The sequence below is a fragment of the Heliangelus exortis genome, chromosome 11 (assembly GCF_036169615.1).
Source record: "Heliangelus exortis chromosome 11, bHelExo1.hap1, whole genome shotgun sequence".
In the NCBI taxonomy this organism is placed as follows: domain Eukaryota; kingdom Metazoa; phylum Chordata; class Aves; order Apodiformes; family Trochilidae; genus Heliangelus; species Heliangelus exortis.
Window position 1 is genome coordinate 14273233 of NC_092432.1, and position 26777 is coordinate 14300009.

The 26777-nt window shown below is 40.8% G+C and overlaps 1 protein-coding gene across 7 annotated transcripts in view; it reads right to left on the reverse strand.

The window, feature by feature from the left end:
- MYO9A (myosin IXA) overlaps positions 1-26777 on the reverse strand; it is a 173142-nt gene that overhangs the window by 59276 nt on the left and 87089 nt on the right. For all 7 annotated transcript variants that reach the window (XM_071754800.1, XM_071754798.1, XM_071754797.1 and 4 more), the window contains 2 exons: positions 10665-10781; positions 2262-2396 (listed from right to left, as the gene is read on the reverse strand). In XM_071754800.1, coding sequence (XP_071610901.1) covers positions 2262-2396; positions 10665-10781 — 252 coding nt within the window. The remainder of the gene's footprint in view (positions 1-2261; positions 2397-10664; positions 10782-26777) is intronic.

A 26777-nucleotide genomic window follows, 5' to 3' on the forward strand; every position in this document is an offset into this window, starting at 1 on the left:
CAAATTACCTCAGCAATATATGTCCAGGCTCCTACAAACTCTGGAGATCCAAGCAGCCTATCTCTAGACACAGAGAAGCCACAAACATCTCAGATAAATTCACAGTTCAAAGAAATTTAACTATTAAGTTATTTTGAAACACGGTATTAACTACCAACTCTTCAGGGCAACTCTCATGAAAAAGCAGGACAATCTTTGGGCCAGCTAGGAAGGAAGGATAGTCTAAAGACATGAGATATGAGTGTGTATCATCAGTTTTCCCCCCCACTCCTCCTCATGCAGCAGGTAATGGCAAGAAAAGGAAAAGTAAATATAAAACCATACAAATAATTCACCCAAGGACTGGCACTCCTGCAGCTGTAAAGCTTATTTAGGTTTATAGAAAGCAATGATGCAGAGATGATGGCACTGTCCTCCAGCAGAGCTTGCAGTGCTCCAGCCTCAGATGGATGATGTGCTCTGGCATGAAGAACTGGAAGGAGCCCTTTGCAATCAGATCACTCCACAACCTCTCTTCTCCTCCATACAGCAAATAATGACTTTACTGAGTTCATGTGCTTGACAGCTTTGCAGGAGAAAGGTAATTAGGCCACTGGTTATAAGCAGGTCCAAGGAGAATTGGAGAGCAAGAAGGAGCTCTGTATATACCCTGGGCTTGGGGAGGAGCACTGACCTTCTAAGAAATCCTCCTCCAAGCAAGGGAATTTTCTTTATGGCTGACAGCATCTTGCCTCACTCCTGCAAAGCTAATGGAGGCTGCTGAAATCCAAGTGTCCTGAAACCCCACCTCACCAAAGTATCACCTCTCTCTCCAGCTTTCAAGAAGGGTATATTCTCCTCGAGTCCATTCTCAAAAGTTATTCAGCAAAATCTAGTTGTATTTGCTTTGCAAGAGTCTTTTATTTTGCCTTTTTATGGTGGACAATGGTAAAAAAACCCTGTTTCTTGAAATACAGACAGGTTTTCTCAGTAACATCTTCAGGCACCTACGAGTAGGATTCACCGAAGACCAGCTACAAAACTGAAATAAAATGGGTTTCAGCAGCTCTGCTCCACATTCTTGGCCAAAAATGAGAGTTAACAAGGAAATATCAAACCCTAGACAAACATCCCCAAAGTGATCCACTCAGGGCTACAGTGCTTATTTTTGACCATCCTCATAAACAAGGAGATTTCTCTTTCTGACTTTTGAGATCTTTTATAATGCTGCACAGACATAAGAAAAAAAAATCCAAAACCAACCAAACAAAAAAAGAAACTAACAGGGTTTCTGGGAAGGGCTGGTTTAATTCTCTGATCTCAGCTGGACTCAGGCCTCAGAGCACAGCACATCAAATACCAGCTCTACTGAATGATAAGGAGGATTTCCCTTGACTTCACCCAAAGAAGAGTATCACCTCAAGGGAGGGAATGGAGATTGGCATGAAAAAAGGCATTTTGAAGGTCTGTCACATATTTACTCCATTATACAGCCCAATTATATGTTGTACATCCATGAAACCTCATGTACTTGAGTGGTTTTCTTGTCCTGCTTGCTCTCAGATAACAAATGATGTTTGGAGAAGCCTCCTCCCATCATAATTAATATACCATGTCATTTTGGCATACATGTTCCTGATAAATTATGGCCTGTATTGCTGTTATCTCGCTTACAGCACACTAATTTGAGGCTGGAAAGCAACACACAGTCTTAGCAAATCTAAAACAAAGCTTAAAGTTCAACCTCTCCTAATCTGCCAAGGCTACTGGAGGTCATAAAGACTTCAAGTCTGCCCCTGCAGAACATGTATGAGTGTGACAATCCTCCCTCCCTACAAATTAACACTAGAAAGCAAAAAGCCACCAGAATACTGGAGTGGTATTTTCAACCGATGCTGAAAAATAACATTAATATGATATTAAATGACACAGCAGCAAGTCCAGCCAAAAGCAAGAAAAAGATTGCTCACAGGTCAGCCCTCTCAGCATGCATGAAAAGAGACAGAAGACTAATGGTTAAGTTCTTCATGACGTCTGAGGATATTTGTAACCCAGATTTTTTCTTTAAAACCAGCAAATCTCTGATTGGATTTTATTTTACAGGTAGCAATAAATTACAAGGTGAGTGAATTTAAAGCTACATTTGAATTATTGAGTGTTCTTGAATTATTGAGTATTCTTTAACATACAAAAATTAAAGGGGCGATTTAGGAACTTTATCAGCACCACCAAACTCAAGTCAACGCTCATTGGCATCAGAGGCATAATCTTTCCAGACATACCTGTTCAAGTTTGAAAATGTGTTGGTTAAAGTAGTGCTGCAAGCGCTCGTTGGCGAAGTTAATGCAGAATTGCTCAAAACTATTATTTTCATAGTCTTCAAACCCAAAAATATCAAGTACTCCAATGGATAAAGTCTGCAAGAAAAGTAAAAATGCAGATTAGAATAAAATCACATAAAGTAAATGGATTGTTTGTACGCAGTACCTAATCTAAAACACACAAACAGAATTAAACATGCTTAACATCATGACTTTTAATTTTTACTGGAACTGTTGATATTATGCCATCTGGAAGACTTCACCTACATCAGAGAAAAAACATGTAACTTTAGTTACCCTGACAAATGGCCTTTTTCTACAAGAAAAGTCCATTTAGAGTTGTGAGGTTTTGGGGTTTTTTTTTAGTTTATAGACAAATTGCCATCTTCAAAGGGACTTGAATCCAATTCCAAATCACTGTACTGGATCTAAGTCAGTGTTGATCTTTTGAGGGAGAAAATGGGGATAGGACTGGGGTAAGAAAAGGCTACCACCAAGAAAAGAGTCCACATGCCTACAAGGTGAATACAGGGTGTGTAAGCAAAAACGCCGCAAGCTTTCCAAAGAGTCACCTGCACAGCACAGGTTTGCACAGAAAGAATCCATTACAACCAAGGAAAATAAGCCTGGGTACAATTAAAATAACATCAAATATAAAATACCCACCTTGCCTACCAGATGAATGTCACCTGCAGAGAACTAGAACCGAGACAGACTGATTTTTGGAATGTTGAGTCATTCTCACCTTACTGAAAGGGATGTAAAATAATGCAAAAATAGTAATGAAGCTGAAAGGGGGGGGCTAAAAAACCACCCCCTGGGCCAGGTTCCTTCATAATTAAAAACTTCAGCAACAGAGCTGTTGAGTAAATAAAACAAAAGCTCTTTTTCTAACCTAATGACGCAAGAGTTCACTTTCCCTCCTTTCTGTGCCCTTTGAAGACCTGGCTACTGCTTACCTTGAAGAAAGGTCCCTTGGTTGGGAAGGGAACCAAGCCTCATTTCCAATGGATGTTGTCCCAGGGCCCTGTGCTCTGGCACAGCCATCCCTGCCCCAGTCACCAAGACATGAGACATTCTCTGCAGGACCAGCCCAACCATTTTCCCAGCTCAGCATGTCCAACCATGGCAGCAGGACATCCCAGCCTGGGTATGGCAGCATACCTCTTCTGTGGTCCATCACCCTTTTCTACCAACACCCATGGCTTCAGGAGGATGAAGGTGGAGAGGTACATCGGTGTCCCTTTACTTCACGGCCAAGAGATGTATAAAGATATACACAGCCAATTTTTTTTTAAACCATTGACACTAGGGTTCCTCACAACTTTCAGGCTAGCTTCTAGAAGTTACCAACAGAGAAGTCTTTTCTTTTACTAAATCCATACCCTGTAACATGAATTCCAGGATCTGGTGAGTTACAGTTGTAAATTGATTTTTTTTTCCCACAACTTCGATGCTTTCATAAACCTCAACAGTATCCCACCCCATCCTTTCTCAAAACTGAAGAGCCTTAACCCTGTTTGGTCTCTCCTCTAACTTTCTGAGATGGTTATCAAGACGTGGGTGCACACAGGTTTATTATGCTGGCAAAAGGAGGCCAACACTACTATGAATTCATAGCTGCTTTGCAGCCTCCTGGCCCCCCCCTCTCCTCCCAAGCCACCCGTACTCCTTACACACCAGTCAGGCAAGGGGCAAACAGTAGCCAACTGGCCACGTGTATATTGGTCTGCAAGCAAGCACAACCCATCACTCCCTGGCTCAGACCATCCTTTCTTCCCTTAATTGGAGTAGAAATGTGGACCTTTCTCCTTTGTGTAGGTACAGTTTTCTGTGAGAAATGATCACTCAGCACCCTGAGCCCTCTGCTTGGTGGACAAATTAGGTAAACAAAGGGAGGTGGGGATGAGCCAGCAGATGAACCTCATCGACACAGGGAGCTTGGGCAAAACCCAGGCTTAAGTAGGGTTTAATTTCACGTGCTACTTCCAAACCTGTACATGACTTTTTCTGGAGAGCTCGTCCATCTAGCAAGCCTGTGCTCATGAGAAAAGGAGTGAAGAGTCTGAAGGACACATGCATAGACAGCTCTGCCAGCAGTCTGTTAGCAAACCATACTTTGGGGTATAACCAAAGCCATCTTGCTTATACATGGACTCTATTCACGTGTTACCATTAATTAAAGAAAAATATTACGCAAAGTAAAAACATTTGCACTCGTGAAATGAACAAAACCTCAAGCAGGGAGGAGAAAGGAAAGTGACTTGTGTCACTTCACAAGAACCTGAGAGCTGCCAGGCACCACTGCTTTAATTTTATTGGTCTTATCTGCACTCTGGATTTCATATGACTACCTTCCTAACTCCACTGCCAGAAATATAAACCAGCCTATCCACAAGTTTCTCTACACCACAGCTTGTGCATTTTCAACCGAGAACATAATGTGGGAGGAAAATATTCCTTCTGTGCTCAACTCCTGACCAGGGAACCACCTACAGCTAGAACAGAGAGAGCTGCTGTGGGCAGGATAGCCACCCGGCTTGGGAGCTGAAGCTTTGCATGATACAGACTTTGGCTACTACAATGAGTGAAAAAAGTATTAAAAAAAAGAATTCAATCACAACGATAAGATTATAACTAATTTTCCCAAGAGATCTTTGGCTACTTTATTCTTCATCCAGGATTTTTTTCCTATTCCAGGGCCAGACTCTACCTCTTCATCACCTTTCAGTCATGACAAGGACTGCTACTGAAGGTCCTTGGCCAGCTTCCCAGAACTTTGCATCATTTGGCAAAACGCCCATGAGAAAAGAGCCGTTTGACCAGAAGATGGAAATTAGGAAGCCATGAGACCAAGGACTGAGCCTGGCAGAGGGATTTGCTCTCACTCGCTACTTCCCAAGGGTCAAGCCTCCTCCTCCTCCTGCTTCTCTCAATGGAAGGGACAACCCTATTGTTCACAGATGTATTAATTAAACGCCAGCCTAACAGCCAGAAATCTTCTGCTTCATTTTTTTTTTTTTTAATAGATTTCAGTAAGAATTCTTCTGTAACACTTGGAATAATTAGCAGGTCATATTTTACCTGTATTTTATATAAAGTGGTGATGTAAACAGGACAAAGTGCCTTTTCTTCATCCATGACACTGATGCCCCATTCACATCACCCTTCTGTAAGCAAATCCCAACCCTACCACCCCAACACTGCGCAAGCTTCTCCCTCCAATCCACAAGAGCTCCTGAAAATTACTCTGGATAAAAGCCTCTATTGCACTACAGAAAATCAGGACTTAAAAGAGAAAATGTACACACTTCCAGAATCCTTATGGACTGACACTGGCTTTCACTAACGCTCTGTGGAAATAGTTAAGCCCCTGCCACAACTGAACACTTAAACAAAACAAGGTTTTTGAGCTTTCACAAACATAATTTAACAAGAATTAGTTGAGGAAAAAAACCCCCAAACCTTTCTTTCAATGCTGGTTCATTTAATGTGTTTCAACTGCTACAAAATATATTTTAATGTGTGCACGCAAATAAACTTATCAAGCAAAATACAGGAGTTTTATATAGGAAAATTTTTGCTATTTCAGTTATAAAAGTATTCTATTAAAAAACAAAGTATTTTGAAATTTTTACAACTTTTTTGCTGACATTTCAAATCAAATAAGCTCATCCAGGAACTATAAGAAATAATCTGTATTTAAGAAATTCACTACGGGTGTCAAACTGTAGAAGAGGTAGATGGTTAATTCTGCCACAGATGTTACACAAAGAAAAACAGTATTTTTCTCACATCACTGACTATGTGGACAACTCCTGAATACAAATTTTAAGATGCAAGAGTTTGTTTGCAGAGTTTCATGCCAGAGGAATGAGGGCAGAGCTCTGTGGTGAATCAGGTCGATTGCCCGCTGTTGCAGGAGGAAGCAGCACAGAGCTCCTGGAAGAAAGAGGTCAATGTCTTTAAATGGGTAAAACATTTAAAAATGAGATGGAGGGCTATTTTTTTGCCTTTCTGGCCAAAACCCCCCTCACTTATATATATATATATTTTTATTTTTTTCCCCACCCCCATTATAAAGCAGCATCGATCTACCAGCACAGGGACATTTCTTATAGCAAGGTGAAATAAATATTATTTCCCTTGAAGTATGTATAATTTAAATTATTATGTTAAACTGCTTAAAAGAGGACCAGAATCTGGATCTTTCTAGGATTAATTTTTCAGTTCCATATTTAAGAAAATAATCAAAGAAATTTTACCTTTACCAGTCTTCTAATTTCTCAGTTTCAAAGTCACACTTTGAAAAGTGCCATAAGGAAAACAGGAAAACATGTAATATAATTTAGACTTCAATTTGCCAAATCCAGCTAATGTGTCAGTGTCATTTTTTCATCAAAACTAACATTTAAAATTAACAAGTAGGCAGCACAGACAAGCCAGCAGTGGGTGACTGCTTTACTTAAAATCAATTTTACTGCAAAATCCCTGTATTTAGAAGTGTCCATTTACAAGGATTTTTAAAACTTGGGCAAATCCTAGGTTAGGAATCATGTCCCCTTTGAGATTATAAAAATGATCTCATGGTTACCTAAAAAAACATCCATTTAAACCCTTAGCAGGAATCTTAAGGGCTTTCAGCAAATGATGGTGTTGAAGCTACATTCATGTCTTCTCCAATTCCCAAACCACCAATAAACAGCAATTGTTGGAGCTGATTTATGTTGCCTCGAATGCACACTGGTGATGTCATTCCATCATGAAGGAATATTTTGGCAATCACAAATAAGTTTGTTTCAAATTCTGGGGAAAAATATTTTCTGTTATAATTCTTTCTTTTTAAATTAAGTTTTTTTAAAAAAATGTATGGGTTTCTTATGTTTTTTTTACAATATTGAAAAACAAATACTGTAAAAAAACCAAACAAAACCTCATCACCACTAAAACTAAAAGGACTACTCCAACCTACATCACTATAACAGACAGCATGGCTATTATATAAAGTCAGAGGCAGTGATTTGCTACGAATTTGGAAGTTGGGACCTACAAATAATGAACAGATGCTCATTAAAGCTGGTGCCTGCTCAGCAATTCTTCCCTCTGCTTCAGGTCAGACAGCTGAGGATTAACTTGTTGATTAAATTAGAATGATTTTTCATCACAGACATGAATTCTTCATGAATTCAACCATGTGTTTTCTTCCCAGCCATTAATTTAAATAAATTCTTCTTGTGGACGTAAGCAGAGCCTTGTCTCAAAATAGCAGCAGGGCTATTTAGGCAGAAATTAAGACACTTCACAGGAACTAAATGGGAAAAACTTAAAAACCAACCAACCCTTGGAAGAAATGTCTTTTGGTCCACTACTATCTACACTATATCATCATTTTAAGCAACAAGATGGATTTCTAACAATTCTTAACCTAATTTACAGAAGAGGAATTAAATAAGAAACTCTCTGAGGTTCAGTAATCTAGTCCTCAAGAGGAGAGAGTGTCTCTGACCTCATTAATAAAGGTCAAATTTCAGACAGCCTGTAGCAGATCATGAGAACATAGAAGCTGAAAGTGGTGGAGAGAAGATGGAGGAAAAGGGAGTCAGAGTGAAGCTGATACCCAGCAGCATCAAACACGCAGTATCAAACAACTTATTTAGAACTTGGTTCAGAAATAACATGCACTGAAAACTGTCAGCAAGAAAGATAAGCCAAATCCCACTGTAATTCCCCAAAATAATTCACTGTACATTTTACTACATTTGGAAGACCTGATTTACATCTTCCAAACACTTGCTTGAAAAGAAACAAGTGGAAGGATGACAGTCTCTTTTTTTGTGTTTTTTTACCCAGCTTCATCTTTTGATCTTCTCCTTGCTGGTGATTTCAAATAAAGACACATATTGGGATACGAGAATTGTCTCCATTCCCATTGTTCCACTTTTAGGAACTTTTTAGGACCAAGGTCTTCCTACCACCAAATCACCAACTCTACCAGAGTAAGGAGGTATAAAAGTCCTCCTGACCAAACACCATCTGCACCCATGACCTTTATATCCTCCACCAGTTTGGCTGAGCAGGAGGTCTGGTTAAAACAGTTGTCCAAGTGGCTGGGGCAATGCTGCTTTGTGACAGCAAAAGGACCTGGGGAGACTCAGATGGCTGCACGTGCTTCCACAGCATGCAGAGCAAACCCAGTGGCAGCCATAGAGCCTGGAATGCCCTCAGCCACTTGCTGGCAGCAATGTTATTCCTTGAGGACAAAGAAGCAGCTATTCCCAGCCCTGCCCAGTCCAGGCAGGCACTTCTCAACCCTCTGTGCTGGAATGACCTAAATTAAGACTAAAAAGAGAAGGGGTAAGGAGGTGATGGTGTAAAACAACTCCAGGGAAAATTGGCTTGTCAACGTTTCACGAGGATGCTCTCTGCAGCATCAATTCTTAATTTAACCTCTCTACCCACAAAACAGGTAGGATTTGTGCAACTGCATCACTTCTCAGGGACTTGTGAAAACCAACGCACATTCATGGAGGAGGAGAAACCTAACCACATTTCCTGTCTCTAGAAGTATGTAATTCTTGGTATTTTGTGCACTGCCTGCTCTAAAAACCTGGCAGGCATACAGCCCAGGATTGCCTTGGCTGGATCTCACTGCTGCTCTGAGCCTGCACATTCCTGAAGCTCCAGGTCCTGGGTGTTTGCCAGCAGAGGTGGATCTGCTCTTGGGCAAGGGCAACGCATGCTCCAGGCACTGGCTGCCTGACCTGGATCTTAATGCTACGCTATGTGATTTGAGGAGGAAAAAAAAAAAAAAAAAAAAAAAAAAAAGAGCAAGGGTCAGAAAACTGGAACTGGGAATTCATGAGACGACAGAGGGAGACAGGCAAGGGGGAGGTTGTTACACTGCACAGTTTGGGCTGGAGGGAGCAAAGGGTTAATATGCAGCAGTGATGCTGGGAAACAGCACGAATTTGGGCTGTTCCGGCTCCTACCTGCTGAGATTTGAGATTGGGAACCAAAGTCTAATGGCCCGTAAGCATCTACTGCTGTGCCCTGCTATTCCAGACATGCTGACCAAGCAAGCAAGAGTATCCTATTTTCTATTGAAATATTATGGAACAGATAATACTGTTTAAAAATCATTGGATTATTAAAAAATAATTAATTAGTATTGGAGATGCATTTCCTCTTCAAAATGAATTCACCTTTTCTGCTTCACCAAACACACACCAACACCTGTGGATTTTTTTTCCCCCAGACAAAACTTATGATGAGTTGGATTAAAAAAAAAATCAGGAAAGAACACAATGGTTTTGGTAAAAAAGTTAAACAGAGGGTGAGGAAGCAGGGGCAGTCAGGAGAGACACTGGATGTTACCCACCTTAACAACCTTTCTTGTCAGAAAAGCATATTACCAAGTTTTATTTGTGTCTATATTTATTTGCAGTCTATAATTTCATTCCACAAGCCCTTCTGTGGAGTTAAATAAAGGACAGGCTATGCTGCAAACCCCTCCAGCTTCGGTCTTGCGGTGTAACTCAAATGTAATGTTAGCACTTAACAAAACAATCCTCCTTTTGGCAGCTGCAGCTTCAGCCGGGAGGTACAACCAACCCCTCCAAACACACACACTGCTGGCCTGTGCCCAAAATTCCCAAGACCAGGGTCACTGGTGAGCTGCAAGCACGTGCTTGCACGGACACGTCTGGACAGATGTGCTTTTTGGGTCAGCATCCCCTCATTGTGATGAGCATAGATGAATACAAGATTGGTTTTGGAGAGGATGTCCTGGGTCATGGCATCCAGCCCCAACACTGCAGGAAACATCATGTCATCCTTCCCATCAATTCCCTGGAAAAATGGTTTGGTACTGGGCCAGCTTCACTCTTCCCATCATGACCTTTTTTTCCCCCCTAATCTCACTTTCCTGTTGGTCAGAGATGTGCTATCTCAGCACCTAACAACACCACAGCTCACTCACGTTTTATAATTATTTTTATGCAGCAACTTCATCAAAATTCCTCTCCTGTTAGCTGAATTTCCCATTTTCCCCCTCAATGATATATGGTTCTATAGTTTTACACACAAGGGGAAAAATCATTTGGCGTTGCTCCTGGAGGGAGTGGGAAAACAGGCTTTTGTGGCCACAACAAAACCTCTCCCCTAGCCATTTGGAGGATACATTATTCAAGGTGCTTCACCCTTCCCAGCTCAGCAAACACCACTTAAAATAAAGATGTCTAAAATATTACCTAAGGAAAAATTAACTTGATGTTAAAAAATGGACACTCAAGTAATTTAATTTTATCCTCCCATTACCAATTTTAAAAACACAACAGTGTGGCCAAAAGGATGGTGAGACCTTACCTTGGTGTTTTCCTCCATGTCCTTTGAGTTGAGGAGTGCATGGTTAATTCTGAACACTATCCAGTCAAATAGGGCACTGTACAACGATTTAGCCATGGAGTTTCGCACGGTCACAGCCTGAAAGAGAGAAGAAAAAACATGAATGTAAATTATTCTTGCTCTGCATTGAAATGGGTTTTGCTTCTCCAGCACCCATGTCCAATGCCCATATTTCTCTCTTGCCAAAGCTTTTGTCCAGGGTTTTACTTTTTGTCATTTATTGATGCCATTGGGTGTTGGTTGCAATCCCAGGGCCATGAGACGTGCCCTTTGCCTTGGTTTCCTTTGGTTCACTCAAGCAGATGATGAATGAGATCACACTGTGAAACCTATCACTGGTGGCAAAATAAAATTAGAATAGATATAAAAAGGAAAAAAAATATTAAAAATATGTATTTAACATCATCAAGATCCCTTATTTGGGAAGAAGGAAAGAGGAGTATCCATGTCTCCCAGCAGGTGATGTGAAAGCAAGCTGCAGTGCCCAGTACCAGCAGAAGGGCTACAAAAGGGGAGGCTAAAACCCCAGTAGTAAATCTGTAAGTGGTCACGAAAACTTAATATTGTACAGGTACTGCCCAAGGGGAGCTGCAAGTCTCAGCAGGCAGATTCCAGATTTCTCTTAGAAAGCAAAATAACACAGAGAAGGGTCATCCCCACCACAGTGCTCTCAGCCACAACTCATGGAGGTTTTGCTTGATCATCGGCAATGAAAACCAAGATCAAAAGAAGGAACCTGAGCTGTGCTTTCCCAAATGCCTGTCCTTTGGGACAGGCACTCTGTACATAACCTCAAAGCACAAATTCATATTTAAGGGCTGTCATTGTTCTTGCTACTGTGATTCTTCCTTGGTATAAATTATTACCTTGAGCTGTGTTGAAGAAGTTGAAGAACTTTGGTACATATTGAGTCTCCAAGCAGCCTTATTTCACTGACCTCAAGCAAAAGCCTGAAGAACATGTTCCGTAAGTGCAGATGTTCACAGAGCACACAAGCTCACAGAGTACACAAGCCTCTGTATGCTGCTAAATATTGCTCAGTGGCAATACAACCCTGGCAGATAAGCCATGTTGCAAGGATAATTACAAAACCTTGCAACAATTAACAAGGAATTACTCACTTTCCTCAAAGAAGTATTGCTGCAAACCAAAACCAAGTGTAGGATGAGAACAGGTGAGCAACAGGACTGAAAGGATTTGTTATAGCACAGAACAAAACAGGGATTTGAAAGCCTAAAACCTCCTGAAATTCCTGAGTTATCCAACAAGTGTTGGAAAGAGGCTGGCATTCAGAAACACAAACAGGTCTAGCTTCCACTGTTTTTTCTTTCCTTCACTGAATAAAAAGTTTGGAGGATGGGTTTTTTTGTGTGTTTTTATCACATACATTGTTTGAAGGCTTTTTAATTAATTTTTTTAACATTCTCCCCAAACATGGGGGAATATTTCAGTGAGTAATATAAAATCTCAAGACCATTTCTCTAACCATCTCAGCATCTTTGGTTGGATAAAGCTGGAAAACAATCACGGCCACTGTCATGCCAGAAAAATTGGTCTCTGGGTCTCTTGACCTCATGATGAAGGTCAAGGCACAGGCGGGTTTCTCCCTGCTATCATGTTTTGTCCTAGTGTAAGACAGCCCAATCAACTGCTCCAGCAGAGAAGTGTGCAATTAAAAATGAAAACCATTTCTATCCAAAACCAACAAAGGGCATTGTTTCCTCTACACAGTCATATACAGGTTTCTATCACAATACTTTTTTAAGCCCCTCTCCCCTCCTTTTATTATATGCTATAGGGGATGAGCAGGACTTTACTGCTGAATTTTCCACCTTTTATTTTTTATTTCAGCCATTCATCTTGGACTGTTATATGTCACCAAGCAGTGTAAAATACCACTAATCTATAAAACCCTTGAAATAAAAAAATAAAAGAAAATCCATAGAGCAATTAGCTTGATTTGTCTGGCTCTGAATTTTCTGTACTTATTATCCTAACAAATATTAAATGTCAATATTCTCTGCAATACATAGCACATATCATGTAAGACTCCTCTTCAGGCAGCCATCTACAGTTTGTTGTCTCTTCTGCAAGTCTCACAACATGACATTTCAGCAGATCTGGAACACTGCAGCACTCAACGAGACATTTTTTTTTCACTCACAAAGCAACAGAAATATAGCTCCTGCAATGCCAAAGCAGATCCCTTGGGGATCAAAGCGAGTGCAAATTCTTGCCCATACAGAAAAATATTGCTGATTCAGAACCAAGAGAAATCAAATATGCTTTAACTCAGAGATTCAGGAAACAAGCTGCAGACGAGGCTTTAATCAATGGCTTCCCTGCTTATCAAGAGAGCAAGGATAAATATTCTATTTATTATGTGTGAGAAATGCCATGAATCGGGGCTGCCCAACTTCTGCTAAATTCTGATATAAAATATTTGGGGTTTTTCCTAAATATGCACTGCCAAATTAATTGGCCTGAAAGTTTTCACGACAGACGTTCAGGCTACCTTAAAAAATGAGACACTTTTGGCAACATCTTGTGCCAAAAGGAACAAGGAGAAGAGAGCCTTAAGAATTCAAATCTCTCTTTGAAGTGTTTTGGAGCAAGGACTTTCAAGAGTTTCAGCAGCGACAGGCTGTGTTTTAGAGACAGCAAAAGATATAATCTAAGAAAAGTAAATTGGCTCAAATTAAAAGCCTCTGTAAAACACTCTTGTTTGTGTTGTATACAATACATTTAGCTCAGTAGATTCTCAATTTTTAATATTACAAACTCTCTGAACACAGAGGAGCACATGTTCTGTCTGCAGCATCACCACCACTTCCAAGCCCAGGGTCAGTTCTAACTCCTGTTCCTTTTGCACTCAGCTGAGATTTTAATCTCCAAGTAAAATTCTGTTTTCTGCTGTTTTTTTTCAAAATCGTTGCTGGAACCTTCCCAAAATGTGTATCTGGAAGAAGTGGGGAATAGAGTAAAAAACACAAAAAAGTCATTCCCTTCCCCTGAATGAATAGTTCTGTTGGTTGCAATCAAATCATAAACTTCACTAACTAAAAAAAATTCTGAAGTAATTATTATTATAAATTATTATCTATGAAACTTGAATTTTACATGCTTCTATGCTATAACAATGCCTTCTTCATGTCAGACAGTCCCATACTACTTTCTGCCACAGAAGGAGTGACTCACAAAGAGTGAAAACCAGAAAAGGGCTGTGTGTGATGATCTGAAATGGTGGTATTTAAAACACTTTTTTTTGTGCACTGCTTCTGTTGGCAAGTGATAAAAACTATGCAGGGGACTGGATAGCCAGAGCTGGTAAGGCTCTTAGGAAACAAACAAACAAACAAATAATATTTTTCATCAATGCCAGAACAATGGCGTCTTTCACCTCACTAGATATTCAGAAACTACAACATCTTACACATAAATAGCCAAGACTAAAGCATTCTTTTCACTACCCAAAACCCTGGTTCAGTCAGCAACATTTTACTCACCCTGTTGCAACTTGATTAAAATAAAATAAAATAAAATACCAAATAAAATCTAAGGGAGCACTTTCATTCTACAGGCTGTCAGATTAATTTAATGGCTTTAAATATTAAAAAATAAAAAATTTAAAAATGGATTGCCAAATGCATAGCACCTCACAAGCGCATGGGCCCCTTTGCTGTAAAATTCAAGCACTGCATGTACCAGCTCTGAAAAACATACTAGATAAATATTTTCTTTCCAATTTCTTTTTAAACCTCAGGTTTTACCCTGAATGTCTCTCTGGACCTTTTGGGAGATGCAGGGTTGTCCAAAGCAGTACAATTCAGGCTTGTATTTGTGCCAAGTCCACGTTGGCACTGCAGTGTCACAGATCTTCTAGACTCTGGACTTGACCCTGGAGCCAAACCCAGAAGAAATCTCCAGATCACTGACTTAAATATGGTATTAAGCAAAGCAGTGACTGCTGGTTTAGGGGCAACACCAGCACTTAAGATACAGAATCACAGAATTGTTTTGGTTGGAAAAGACCTTTAAGATAAATCAAGGCTAATCCTTAACTCAGTACTGCCAAGGCCACCACTAAACCACGTCCTTCAGCACCACTTTTACATGGCCTTTAAATCCCTCCAGGGATGGGGACCCCATCACTGCCCAGGGCCTGACAAACCTTTCAGGGAAGAAATTTTTCCTAATAACCAATCTAAACCTCCCCTGGCACAACTGGAGGCCATTTCCCCTTGTCCAGTCACTTGTTCCTTGGGAGACTTGACCCCCTCCTTGCTGCTACTTCCTTTCAGAGAGTTATAGAGCACGAGAAAGTTTCCTTTTCTCCAGGCTAAACACCCCCAGTTCCCTCAGCTGCTCACACCAGTAATCTAATGGGCAACTCTCTATCCCAAGAAACCATCTGGAACTGAGCACAGGCTGCCAGTAAGGTGAACTGTCCCACTGTTCATTCATACCACTGTCTGGGTCTGGTGTTCAGTGAAGGCTTCAGCCAAGATGCCCTTACCACACACAGCTCTTCATTTCATCTTCTTAACGCAGTGCCATAAGGAGCCACTAAGCCCTTCCGCAACTTGTAAAACCAGCAGCTGACTTTGCAAGGCCCAAGAGCCTTTGGTCTTTGGTTCTGCTGACTCCAGCTTCTCCTCCAGTGCCACTGCAGACCCTGGAGGCCACAGAGATGTCCTGCCTTCCTGGCAGACACCCAGTTAACCTTTCGCTGATATTTTCACACCATCTGCTGGGATAAGAAGTTCCCCAGCATGTAGTTCACAATCCTTACTGGATTGATTTTTGATCCAAACAAAAACATAGCATGAATGGCTCTCGTAACCAGCATAAACACTTCCATTAACATTTTGTTTTTAAAAAGTCTGCTTAAGATAAATAACTTTCTGTGCAGCACATCACTCACCACAGAGAGTCGGGAAAACTGGAAAAAGGCAGAAGCAAAGGAAAGCTCATCCTTTCTGTAATCACTGGGGAAGTGCATTGCAGTGATGCACTGATCAGTTCCAGGTAAGAAATGCCCAAAGTGGCATTTAAGAGCTGGCTACAGACTCTAAAGACTTTAAATATGTTATCTCACAAAGAGATCTGCCCATCTTCCATCCTGCTAGTGCAAAGGATTGATCCTGGACAACTTGAACAGAAAGGCTGGTGATGGATCTTCAGGTACCAGCAGCCCTTAAGACCAGTTCATCAAAAAAGCAATTAGTATTATAACTTAAAAGCAACTGAGTTTGTTCAAGAGGGGTGCTGTGCATCACCTTGTCACTACTACCAATCAGAAGAGGCATCACAGGCTCCTCTACAGAAAAGCGAGGCAGAAAACACCACAGACCATTTTGTACAGAAAGAAAACACACATAGCTGGAGAGCAGCAACCTATTTGTGGTCACTGGTGGAACAAATGCAGCTAATGAAGGATGCACGTGACCAGAGCTGGGGTTTTGGACCGGACTCACTTAATGAGAAACGATCTTAAAAAACAGAACTGGAGAGTAAGCGTAAGCACCAAAGCAAATTAAAGCCCTGATGTGGATTAAAACCCTGCAGAGTTTAACTGTGACAGTGTGTAACCCCTGTCCTATTTCTTTAACATTATGCATATTTATGACCCATCCGTAACACAATTCACTTGGTCAACAAGATGTTACGACACCAACAATTTTCAGTTAACAATTAAGCTGTTAAATCCCCTCCCAATTTTTCACCAGGGGACAACATAGATATGGGAGCTAGGTCAGTGCACTTCTAAAAGCTACAAGTACTTGAAAACAGGATGTTTAAAAGCTATTTCTCAGGCATGACTCTAGAAAACTCACTGGAACATGAAGGGAAGACTTAACAAGACAACTTGTTGCCTTGTTTTAGCCTAGAAGAAGACTTGTTGCCTCCACAGAATCAGAATGTTTTGGGTTGGAAGGGACCTTAAAGATCATTTAGCTCCAGCACCCCTGCATGGGCAAGACACCTTCTACCAGACCAGGTTGCTCATGGCCCCATCCAACCTGACCTTGAGCACTTCCAGATATGGAGCAGCTACAACTTCCATGGTCTTGCTGGTTACAGTCTTTTCTTTCTCCAACTTTGCAGCATTTCTCTTAGAGACCGTGCTGTGTGTTTCCTCATGGTAGACAGTATCATGTTATCTGCTCCTACTAGATAAACCCATTGCCAGAGTCTGTGCTCCCTACAGGCAAAAAACTCCCACCCATCAAAAAAACCTCTGTTTTTACAAGAAACTCTTCTCACAAACTTCCCAAGAAGAACTTGCAAAAACTTCATTGATTAAAATCAGAAAGATCCCAATAAAGCCATAAAAACTACCTAAAAAATTTCAAGAGCCATATGCTCACCTTTGTGACCTAGATCAATGAATACTGACAAGACTCAATTAGAATAATTCCAAGATGGCAAGAAAGATTTTTTTCTGAGTGCAAAGTTTCCAAGACTTCATATAAAGCACAAAGATGGGAGTTCAGTTATTTAAGTAAAGTCAGGCATCACTAATAATTTTATGTTTTCTGCTTGGTGTAACAGAAACGGAGATTCCTCTTCTCTCCAGGAAATAAGCTATGAACACAGGAAGAAAGAAAATATCACCTCTTCCTTTAGGGCCTTTGATAGACTTCCTGTAATTTCTAAACAAGGATGAAATGTGTTTCCAATGAAATATTCAGAAAAAAAAAATTAAAAAACAATATTAGGATTTTTTGTCTTCAGGAAATCCCTCCAATAATCAAATCTATATGCAGATTTTTAGTGGCTTTACGGGGACTCTGTTTGCTTGTTTTACTTTTAATAAGTGGAATAGATTTTAATTTACCCAATGAATCAACCAGTATTTATGCTCACAGGGATTTGGCACCAAATACCATGAACTTCCTGATATTCTACCAAAAAGAATAATTTAAGGAGTTATTATTTGAATATCTGATCTGAATATCTATTTGGTTTTTTAACCAGTTGATGTCTGTTTTTAAAATCCTGATCAGACATTCCCATTTTTCACCGTTTATTCTCTAAGGTGAAATTTGGATTCCTAATTACATGTTGCTTTCTGTAACACAAATGTCTTATTCCAAAATTACTCAGAGGAAAGAACATTTTAGTATCTACTGAATTTCATCCTCAGTATTTACATAACATTTTCTGATGGTGGCTCCCTCCTCCAATCACTTGTGTGGGTTTAAATGATATATATATAATTATGAAACAGAAAAAAACCCAACAAAACCACGAACAAAGTGTATTTGATTTTTTGTTTGATTCAAAGCATCTAGTCAACAAAATTAGGCTAGATGCATGAGTAAATGATGAAATAAATCATTTTCCATACTAAAAAACCTTCTTAAAAAGTGATGCCTAGCTAGTAGAAAGAACTGAATCAGTATGAGGGATAAGTTTTATCTGAGATTAAAACAAGCAAAACAAAAAGCAGTTCAAGCTCTCCTCATGCACTTGATTTGTGGCTCATAAAAGGGTCTAATGAGCAGGAACAGGCAGCAGTCCTCTCTCAGCAAGTCTAGGATATGCAGTAAATCCATGCAGCACACATAGGCATCGAGCTGCTGCTGATCTTCGCAGCAATCGTGACTGACATGATTCAATAAAAGACTCAAAATACACTTTTACTTGAATAAGGCCTAGAGATGCCAGCTGCTACTAAGAGTGCTAGTCTCAAGACAAGTAGCTACTGTGTTTACTAAACTATTAAACTCCAATTTGTAGCTCTGACACTGTTACTGGTTCATAAGGGCTGAAAAAAAAAAAACCCACCCTATGCAAGGTGTCTTCAGCTTGGGGTTGTAGTTGTACAGACAGAAGAGCAGCTTGGTGGGTTTGTTACTCCTGTTCTGCCATGGAGTAACACCTTCAGAAGGGAGAGAAATGAAGCTGTGAAGCAGAGCTAAATTAGTGAAGGAGCAGAAAACAAGGAGAACGGTGATGTCAGGTGGTAGCACCTTGTATAAAACCTGCATTCCACGTTTCCTATGACTCACTACCAAAACTGAGAGAGCATTTCCAGATTTGGGAAAAAAACTCCAAAATGGATGGAAAGCTCTAAATTGTTGGAATTAGACAAGGTCTAAATCTCATTTCAGCCTAAATGCAGGTTCTAGTGTCTTGCTCTTATATCAGGTTCAGCCTATTCAGTGGGTCCCACATCACACACGTGTGTGTGCACAGAGCTCTGGTTTCCTGCTCTTCTGCTCAGGTTCTATTTCTGACCCAACACGTCTGGTTTGCATTCACAGCCATGTCCTGTGGTGGGAGATAGATTAAGCAGCTTTTGTGGTTCCCCTTTGGGTCACGGGACACAGCCCGAAACAGGCTTAGCTTTTATTTTATTTTTTTAAACAGAGGCTTAACACCCAGAGGAAAGTTCTCTTGCAGGATATCAGACTCTAGCTTAATCCCTACTTTGGCATCATGGAGTATTATATCATACCGGGGCTGCCTGAGCATGATGTCATTTTCCATACTCGTATTTTATTTTAGCATCATATTAAAATCCTGTCATTCTCATGCTTCCTTCTACAAAGAGAACTTGATTCATTAATGCATCATGCTGACTCTAGCCAGCAAAAGGTGTTTGGTTTTTTTTATAGGTTTGATTACAGAGGAGGAAAACTAAAAAAGCCCCACTAGGCCTTGCACTACCTCAGCTGCTGGCTCCCACCTTCCCAGCTGGCCATGACATCCTGGCAGAAACCTTCCACTGTCTCCCAGAGCTGGGAGGCAGCAGGGTGTCCCACCAGTGGGTTTTATGCAAGAGATGCAAGTGGTCCATGATGTTTTCCAGAACTTATGAGTGGCTTTTACAATGAAAAAAAAATAGACTGGAATGTCATTGCAATCCAACATCAACTTGTTCCTCGTTCTCCAAAACAACAATAACACAAGAAGTCATTGCAGATTTTTTTCACTAAATTAGTCAGATTCAGAGGTAATTTTTTTGGTACTGGTTTCCAACTTTAAGTATCACATCTTCTTGTTTTATTTTTTTAAATTCTTTCTGTGCTCTCCCTTCCCTAGTATCAGTTTCCCAGTTCCTTCATGATCACCTTCCTTGGTCAAAGGTCCATCTCCAACCTGCCACTCCATGTTACTCAGAGGTATTTTTAGGGTGCTCTCCCAAACCAGGATGACACCCTTCCAGAATAATCCCAACCACAACAGAAGTCAAATCAATGGATTTTTGTCCTGTGGAACAACCTTTCCTCATCAACATACCATCAGATTGACAAGCTAGTCCTTCAGAGCTACTAGCTACTCTAGGAAATAAGAAACCCAACCTTATGCCATTAATAACATTTTAAAAAATGTTTATTTTTTTAATGTCATTGCACTCTTTTCATCATGGGTTAATATAGTCATCCTTGCACCACTGCCCATCTTGTATGTGTTCCAGCGAAAAGGGATCAGGCTGTTCCTGTGCCAACACAACTCCCAAGGAATAAGAAAGGAGCTCCTGCAGTCTTTCCCCTCCTTACTCATCCTCTCATCACTGGTCAGACATCAAGAGGGAAAAATCAAGTGCAAAATCTGGAAGGAGACTGTTGGTGGTGGGTGTCAAGGACTCACCTATTTTATCTCAGAAGAGGACAGATGGGAGACCCCCTCATCACCAGCACAGCCTGCAGCCTGCCAGCTACTGATTTTTTTAGAGTTTTGCAGGTTCCCGTCTATAATATTGTCACACTGTAGCTGAATATCTACAATGTGCTGTGGTCATGCTTTTCAGAAAAATCACCTGGGTTACAGTCAAAACCAGGCTAAACCAACAAAAATCTTGTTAGACTTTCTTACTCAGCCGTGGAGCCCTGTGGTTTCAAGTGGCATCTTCCTAAAAAGACTGCAATCCAAGTTTGAAAATGTCATCTGTAACAAATAAAAAGTAACCAAAAAATACCTCTCTCTTCCAGAAATTCTTCAAGATAAAGAGTCTTTGGTTCTCAGTTCTCCTCACGTAGGAAAGGATGGCACGGAGCACATGGCTACAGGAAAGTGCTCACGTAAAGAGAGCATGAGCCCACCATAAAAAGCTGCAGAAGAACCGAATCACCAGGCAACCAAATCTGAAAAGTTTTCTGACAGCAAAGGTTTCAAACGATTTTTTCCAAGAAAGAAGTGTTTTCTTGCACCCGTGTCCATCTGGAGTCTGTTATATCAAAAGAATGACCTAAGATCCCCTTCAGCCCATGTTTTCCTAGTGAAACTGGTACATAAATAAATGAATGGGTTACTTAATAGCACAAGAAGTCGATGTGTGACCTGACCTGAGGAGGAACCTGTATGCTACATTTAGGGACATGCCCAACATACCAGCACTCTTACCATGAAGCCCAATGCATTACCAAAAATAGCTTTTATAAGCCAAACTCTGTCTGGCCCTTCCCACACAGAAGACAACAAGGTAGAAAAACATGTTCTGCCAGTGTATCACCATCACTACAGGCTTTTTTTTTTTTCTCTAATCTTCCTCAAAGAGAAATTCTTTCTTTTCACACTTCAGTTTCCCCAGATGTAGAGGCAAAGTCTGTGCAACAGATCCTGTCCAGCCATGGAGCTCCTACAGCTTCACCTCCACCAAGTGTTGATAAGCAGCCTTAGGCTGAGAAGAAATCAATCTGAATTATATAGATTGGGGGATTACATAGAAAAAAATTCCCTGTTCCAAGCAACCATACCAAATTTACATCCTGCACTGAAAGAGATGACTTGCTAACCCAGGAATGGTTCATTTCTGTTCTTATAAAACTTCTCACACAACTTTAGCCTAAATGTGAGTAATAAAAGGGACTCTGTGAAATGAAAGCATCTTCTCAGTAGTGAGATGTAATTAAAAGAACCCTTTAACAGCATCTGATAACAGAATGGGCAGTCGCAGAGGGAAGGTTGATTACAAGCAGAGCAGTCTGTGGAAAGCCAGCATTTCCCTTCTGCAAGTCCTCATTTTGGACTCAGCTCAGAAATGCTGAACTCTGTGACTTCCTTTAGTTTTTTTCTTTTTCAGATCTTAGGACCAAATAAACAAGTGTGAACACAACTAACACACCAGAATTTCCATGAGGGCCCAGAGAAGAGCAAGCATAGCATGTTTGCACATGAGCACTGGGTTCCCCAGATGTTCAGATCTACACTGTCAACCACAAAGTTCTTCGGGTTTTGCAGATCCTCCTAGACATGAGCTCTGTTCAGTCATTTTTCAGCACCACTTCCCATACACCACTTCATGAGAACATGAGGGCATTTTTATCATATCATTATGGGGAAAAAACCATAAAAACAGGTTAATAAAAGACCTGACAATGACTGACTCTGTGTTCCTAATAAAGGAAGGGTGCTGCATCCCATGATGACATATCTGGAGGTCACCAGTCCCTTAAAACCACCAGTCTCACCTAAGCCATGTTCTGTCACCAAGCAGAGCTGTTCCATGCATTCTGAAAGGAAAGATGAGAAACTCAGTACCACAAAAAGTTTCTTTTGAAGTCCACACTTACAGGTTGCCTTCACGTCCTGAAGGACAGATGTTTGCTTGTCACTTCAAAGCTTTGCAGGGTTTCAGTTTTCTTCTATTAATATTTTTCTGTTAATTCTGAATACACTCATCAACGTGCCAGGTCTTCAAAGGAATCCTGTTGAGCTCTTGATGTTAATAACCTGTGGACTAATGAGTCTCCTAAGATAATGGGCTTTGGTATAAGTAGGTGCTTCCAGCAGTTTTGCAGCAGTTTTTGTCTCTGTCTTCCTCTTTCAGGACTGAGAATTTTCATTCCACTTTCTGCATGCTATTAATTATTTTGTCTGCTTCCCACTTTTCCTCCTCCAAAATTTTCAGCCTGTGAAATGCTCATGATTAGTTGACACTATGATTTTTATTTTTATTTTTTTTTAAACATCTTAGGTAATGTTATGCCATTTGGCACTGGAACCCCATTCCTTTGCTCTTTATAATGGTCTGAAAAAGGCATTAGACAGTACTACTGCTAGGACATGAGGTAATGAAATCTCACTAAGTTTTTGCTGTAATGAAATACTTTCTCTCATTAGGGTCTGCTCCCTAAGGCTTCTCTTCCTTGTGCTTCAGCCAATTAACTGTGACCACCCTGGAAATTAAACATTCTCCCCAAGCTGAAGCCACTAATGCAGTGCAGCTTATCATTAGAAATAACCATCTTGTGATGATTATTCACAAACCTACCTGATTGTCTTGTAGTCACCAGCAAGAAATTTAGCCCAAGAAGGTGGGTGTGATATGACATTTATGAAAAGAAATCTCTAATGGATTCACATCACCAAAAGGGAGAGATATGCCTGCTCCACTGCTCCTGGGCAGAGTCCCTCCTGTCCCCCTTTCTCCATCCAGCCCACTGCTGGTGTTCACTGGACTTCTAGAATGCTTAAGAGAAGGACAGTGTTCTCTCCTTCCAAATTCAAGTACTTTCTCTAGGGACCCAGGGATGACAATTATCTGAGAAAATAAAAGGATGGAAAAAGGTGGCACAGACCTGGACTCTCTTTCTCCTGCTTTACTCTTACACTAAAAATGTGTTTCATTGCTTATTATCCTCTGCTTTTTTCTGCATGTTTTCAGGAGACTAAATATTTTGGTTACCAAATCTGACCTGAATTGTATAAGTGCTTTTCTAACTCGCCACTGGCTGATTTTATATGTACCTATATCTGCAAGTATTGATGCAGAACAAAAAAGCATTCCACAGATTCAGTTGCAATTTGGGTGCCTTGCACACCAACACTGAAGAGCTGGATGGTGTCCTTCCATGGCCACATAACCACCTGGTTGTAATGCTCATTTGCTTAAGAGCATTTAGCCTGTTTAAACAAAGCTATGATGGCACATTACATCCTATAGAAGCCTGCAAATGAAAATGTCTCAAGTATCTTGGTATTACACTGAGATTTAGCAGACCCCAAGAACCAAGGAAGCTTAGGACAGTGCAGAGGGACTTGGAAAAAACATATGTTTGCACCTTAGGTATTACTATTGCAATATTGAAGAGTGCCATAGAAGAAGGAAATTGTATCCCTTTTTTTTTTTTTTTTTCTCCACAACATCTGCTCGCAGGGATCTCCCTGGACATACACCTCAGACCCTTGCAGTTCCTGATAGCCATTTTCCACTTAAAATTATGAACATACATGAAGGTAAATTCAAGATGTATTTATGGTGACACTCATCACATCAAAAAAACAGCTCCTAACAGCTTTCAAAATTAAAGGAAAGGAAAAATCAGGTCACTTGTTGCCCAAGTTTTCTCACATCCTTTATTTTGCTTCTGTTAAGCAATTTCACATCAGACTTCTTCTGAAAGTGTGAATTAATTCATTAACTAAGCCTGAGGGACAAAATGTCCTTGGTCACAAATAGATGAAAACTCGACCAATCAGTTAAAATGAAGTCTTTTTGCAAAGCCATTCACTTAAGAAATACCAACAGAACTAAATGAACTGAAAGCATCAGAGAAAAAATAGGTTTCTGAAGGGACAGAAAAGAGGATTCACTAACAGATTTATTTACTTTGATAATGAGTTTTGCATTCTCTGATAGAGACCATGGAAAAAATGCAGACACATGAAAAACAGAGAGAGAAATAGGTGACCAGCCTGATAAACAGACCAAAAGGGTTGGAAACAAGGCGGGGATGTTTGAGGAGCTCATTCTGGCATGATGGAAAATGGGAGAAGCATCAGTCAAGATGCTGAATGAGTTTGAGAGAGGTACCTGACAACTAGCCAAGGAATAAACTAAGAGCCTTGCAGCCCTGCAATAAGCTGGAAAAGAAAATTAATTCTCTGAATTACTTAGATAGAAGCCCGAAAGCAGACTTGGCCCAGAAGGGCAGTTCCTTGCACAGATTAATCTTAAAATGATGCCCAGATTACAAACAGGATCAGGAGAAAGTTTTTTTAACAACCCCTAGGTCTTCCACAAAGATTTGGTTCAAGTGCCACACTTCTTCATAGGCTGCATGTTTCCTACCAATCATCAGGCAAGCCACTTAATATTTAGCACATCTGTTCATTTATTCATTTTTTTCTTTTAACTACCTGAATTGTAGCTTATTAAACTTTCCTACCTCAGGAGGAGGACTACAAAAGGTCACATCATAACATGAAAAAGATGCCCAGAGGCATGCACCTGGGCAAGGACAACAGCAACCCACAGCAGATGTTATTATTCTGCTTTTTCAGTCTCAAAATCCTATTTCCCCCTACTTTGTCTATGTGCCTGCTATGTTTTACCTTCTCAGGAAGACTACTGTGGCTACAGAGAAATGCCAAATGCTCAAGACAGACCTGAAGCAAAAAATCAGCCCAGACACCACTGATGACTCTCTTGCTCCCATAAATCACATCTTCATTTCCAAAGAGTTCTTACCACTGCTTTTGATTTACTAACTGCAGTGGCCTTGGAGAGCTCACCATTACCAAATACTGCCCTTGCCCTGCCTGCATACACCAGGCTTTCTCTGAAAATCCATTAACTGTTGCTAGCTGTGTTAATACACCATTTTGTTCCTGATAAAGATGTTGGCAGCTGTTGTGGACAAGGAACCAAGACCTCTGGAACACAACTGCAGCCTTTCATATCAGCACAGCCTTTTTTTTTTGAAGCATAAAGCTTGGAAACCTTAGCGCTAGCCCAAATTACGCCCTCGTTTCAAACACTGCATGAAAATAACATCCAGCTACTATAAAAGGAAAAATGAATGGTTCCAGGAGGCAGCTCTGCGGCAGACAAGCCAGCATGGCTCTGAAGATAAGAGGCAGCTGCCAGAGGTAAATAGAAGCATCATTTATGGATGTGGTGTCCCCACTCATTTAAATTTCAAGCGGCGCTGAAGAGGCAGAGAGCGAGCGGACGGGCAGCTCTCCCCACAGGGCTGCAGGCACATGGGGTCTCCAATCAAGCCCATGTTTGCCACAGCAAAGAGAGGCTGCAACTACAAAACAGTGTCGATTTTTACCTTCAAAACCAGGTTTCTCCTTGACTGCTGCTCCTGAATTTCAGAACTACCAGTAGCTCCAGCAACTTGGGGCCATACTTGAATGTTAATACCATGGGTCAGACACAACCTCTTAACAACACACCAGGAGTTTATCTGTTCCAGGCTACAGCTCTGCTTGAGCGGGTGCTGCTTTTACACATCTTGTATCCTTCTGTGAGTAAAACAAAATCTCTATATGCTGGAGAGAATGTGCTCAGCTGAAGTCAACAGCACTGGCACTGGCACTGTATCAGCAACTCCTGGTACAGACAAGGCAGTACTTTTGCTTTGTTGGACTCTTACCTTTTGTTGGACTTCAATATAACATTTTGACCTGTCAGCCTGATTTAGAATGTCCAGAGTCATTCAGCAGAACAGTTCTACACATGCAAGACTCAAAAAGTCTTGACTTATTAAAAGAAACCAAGTTGACAAAGCCAACACTTCTGCCAGACTTAAAACTGGAACACAACTCACAGGGCAAAGCCCAGCACAATCTGTGGGGGCAAAGCCACCAAGAAAAGTCAGAAATAAAGTACAATATGAAAAGAAAGGAACTGGTTGTAGCTGTCTCCTTCAGCACTGTAGGTTTCAGGCTGCTGAGATGTCCATAGAATTAAAGAATGGGTTGGGTTGGAAGGGACCTTGAAGATCATCCAGTTCCAACCCCCCTGCATGGGCAGGGACACCTTCCACCAGACCAGGATGCTCAAGGTCCCATCCAACCTGGCCTGAGCACTTCCAGGGATAGAACAGCCACAACTTCTCTGGGCAATCTGTTCCAGTGTCTCACCACCCTCAAATTAAAGAATTTCTTCCAAATGTCCAGCTTAAATCTCCCCTCTTCAAGTATGAAACCACTGCCCCTTGTCCTCTCACTACCTACCCGTGTATAATGCCCTACCCCAGCTTTATTGTAGGCTTCAGACATTGGAAGGTTGCTATATGGTCACTTCAAAGCCCCCTTTTCTCCAGGCTGAACAACTTCTTTAGCCTGTCTTCACAGGGGAGGTGCTCCAGCCCTCTGAGCATTTTAATA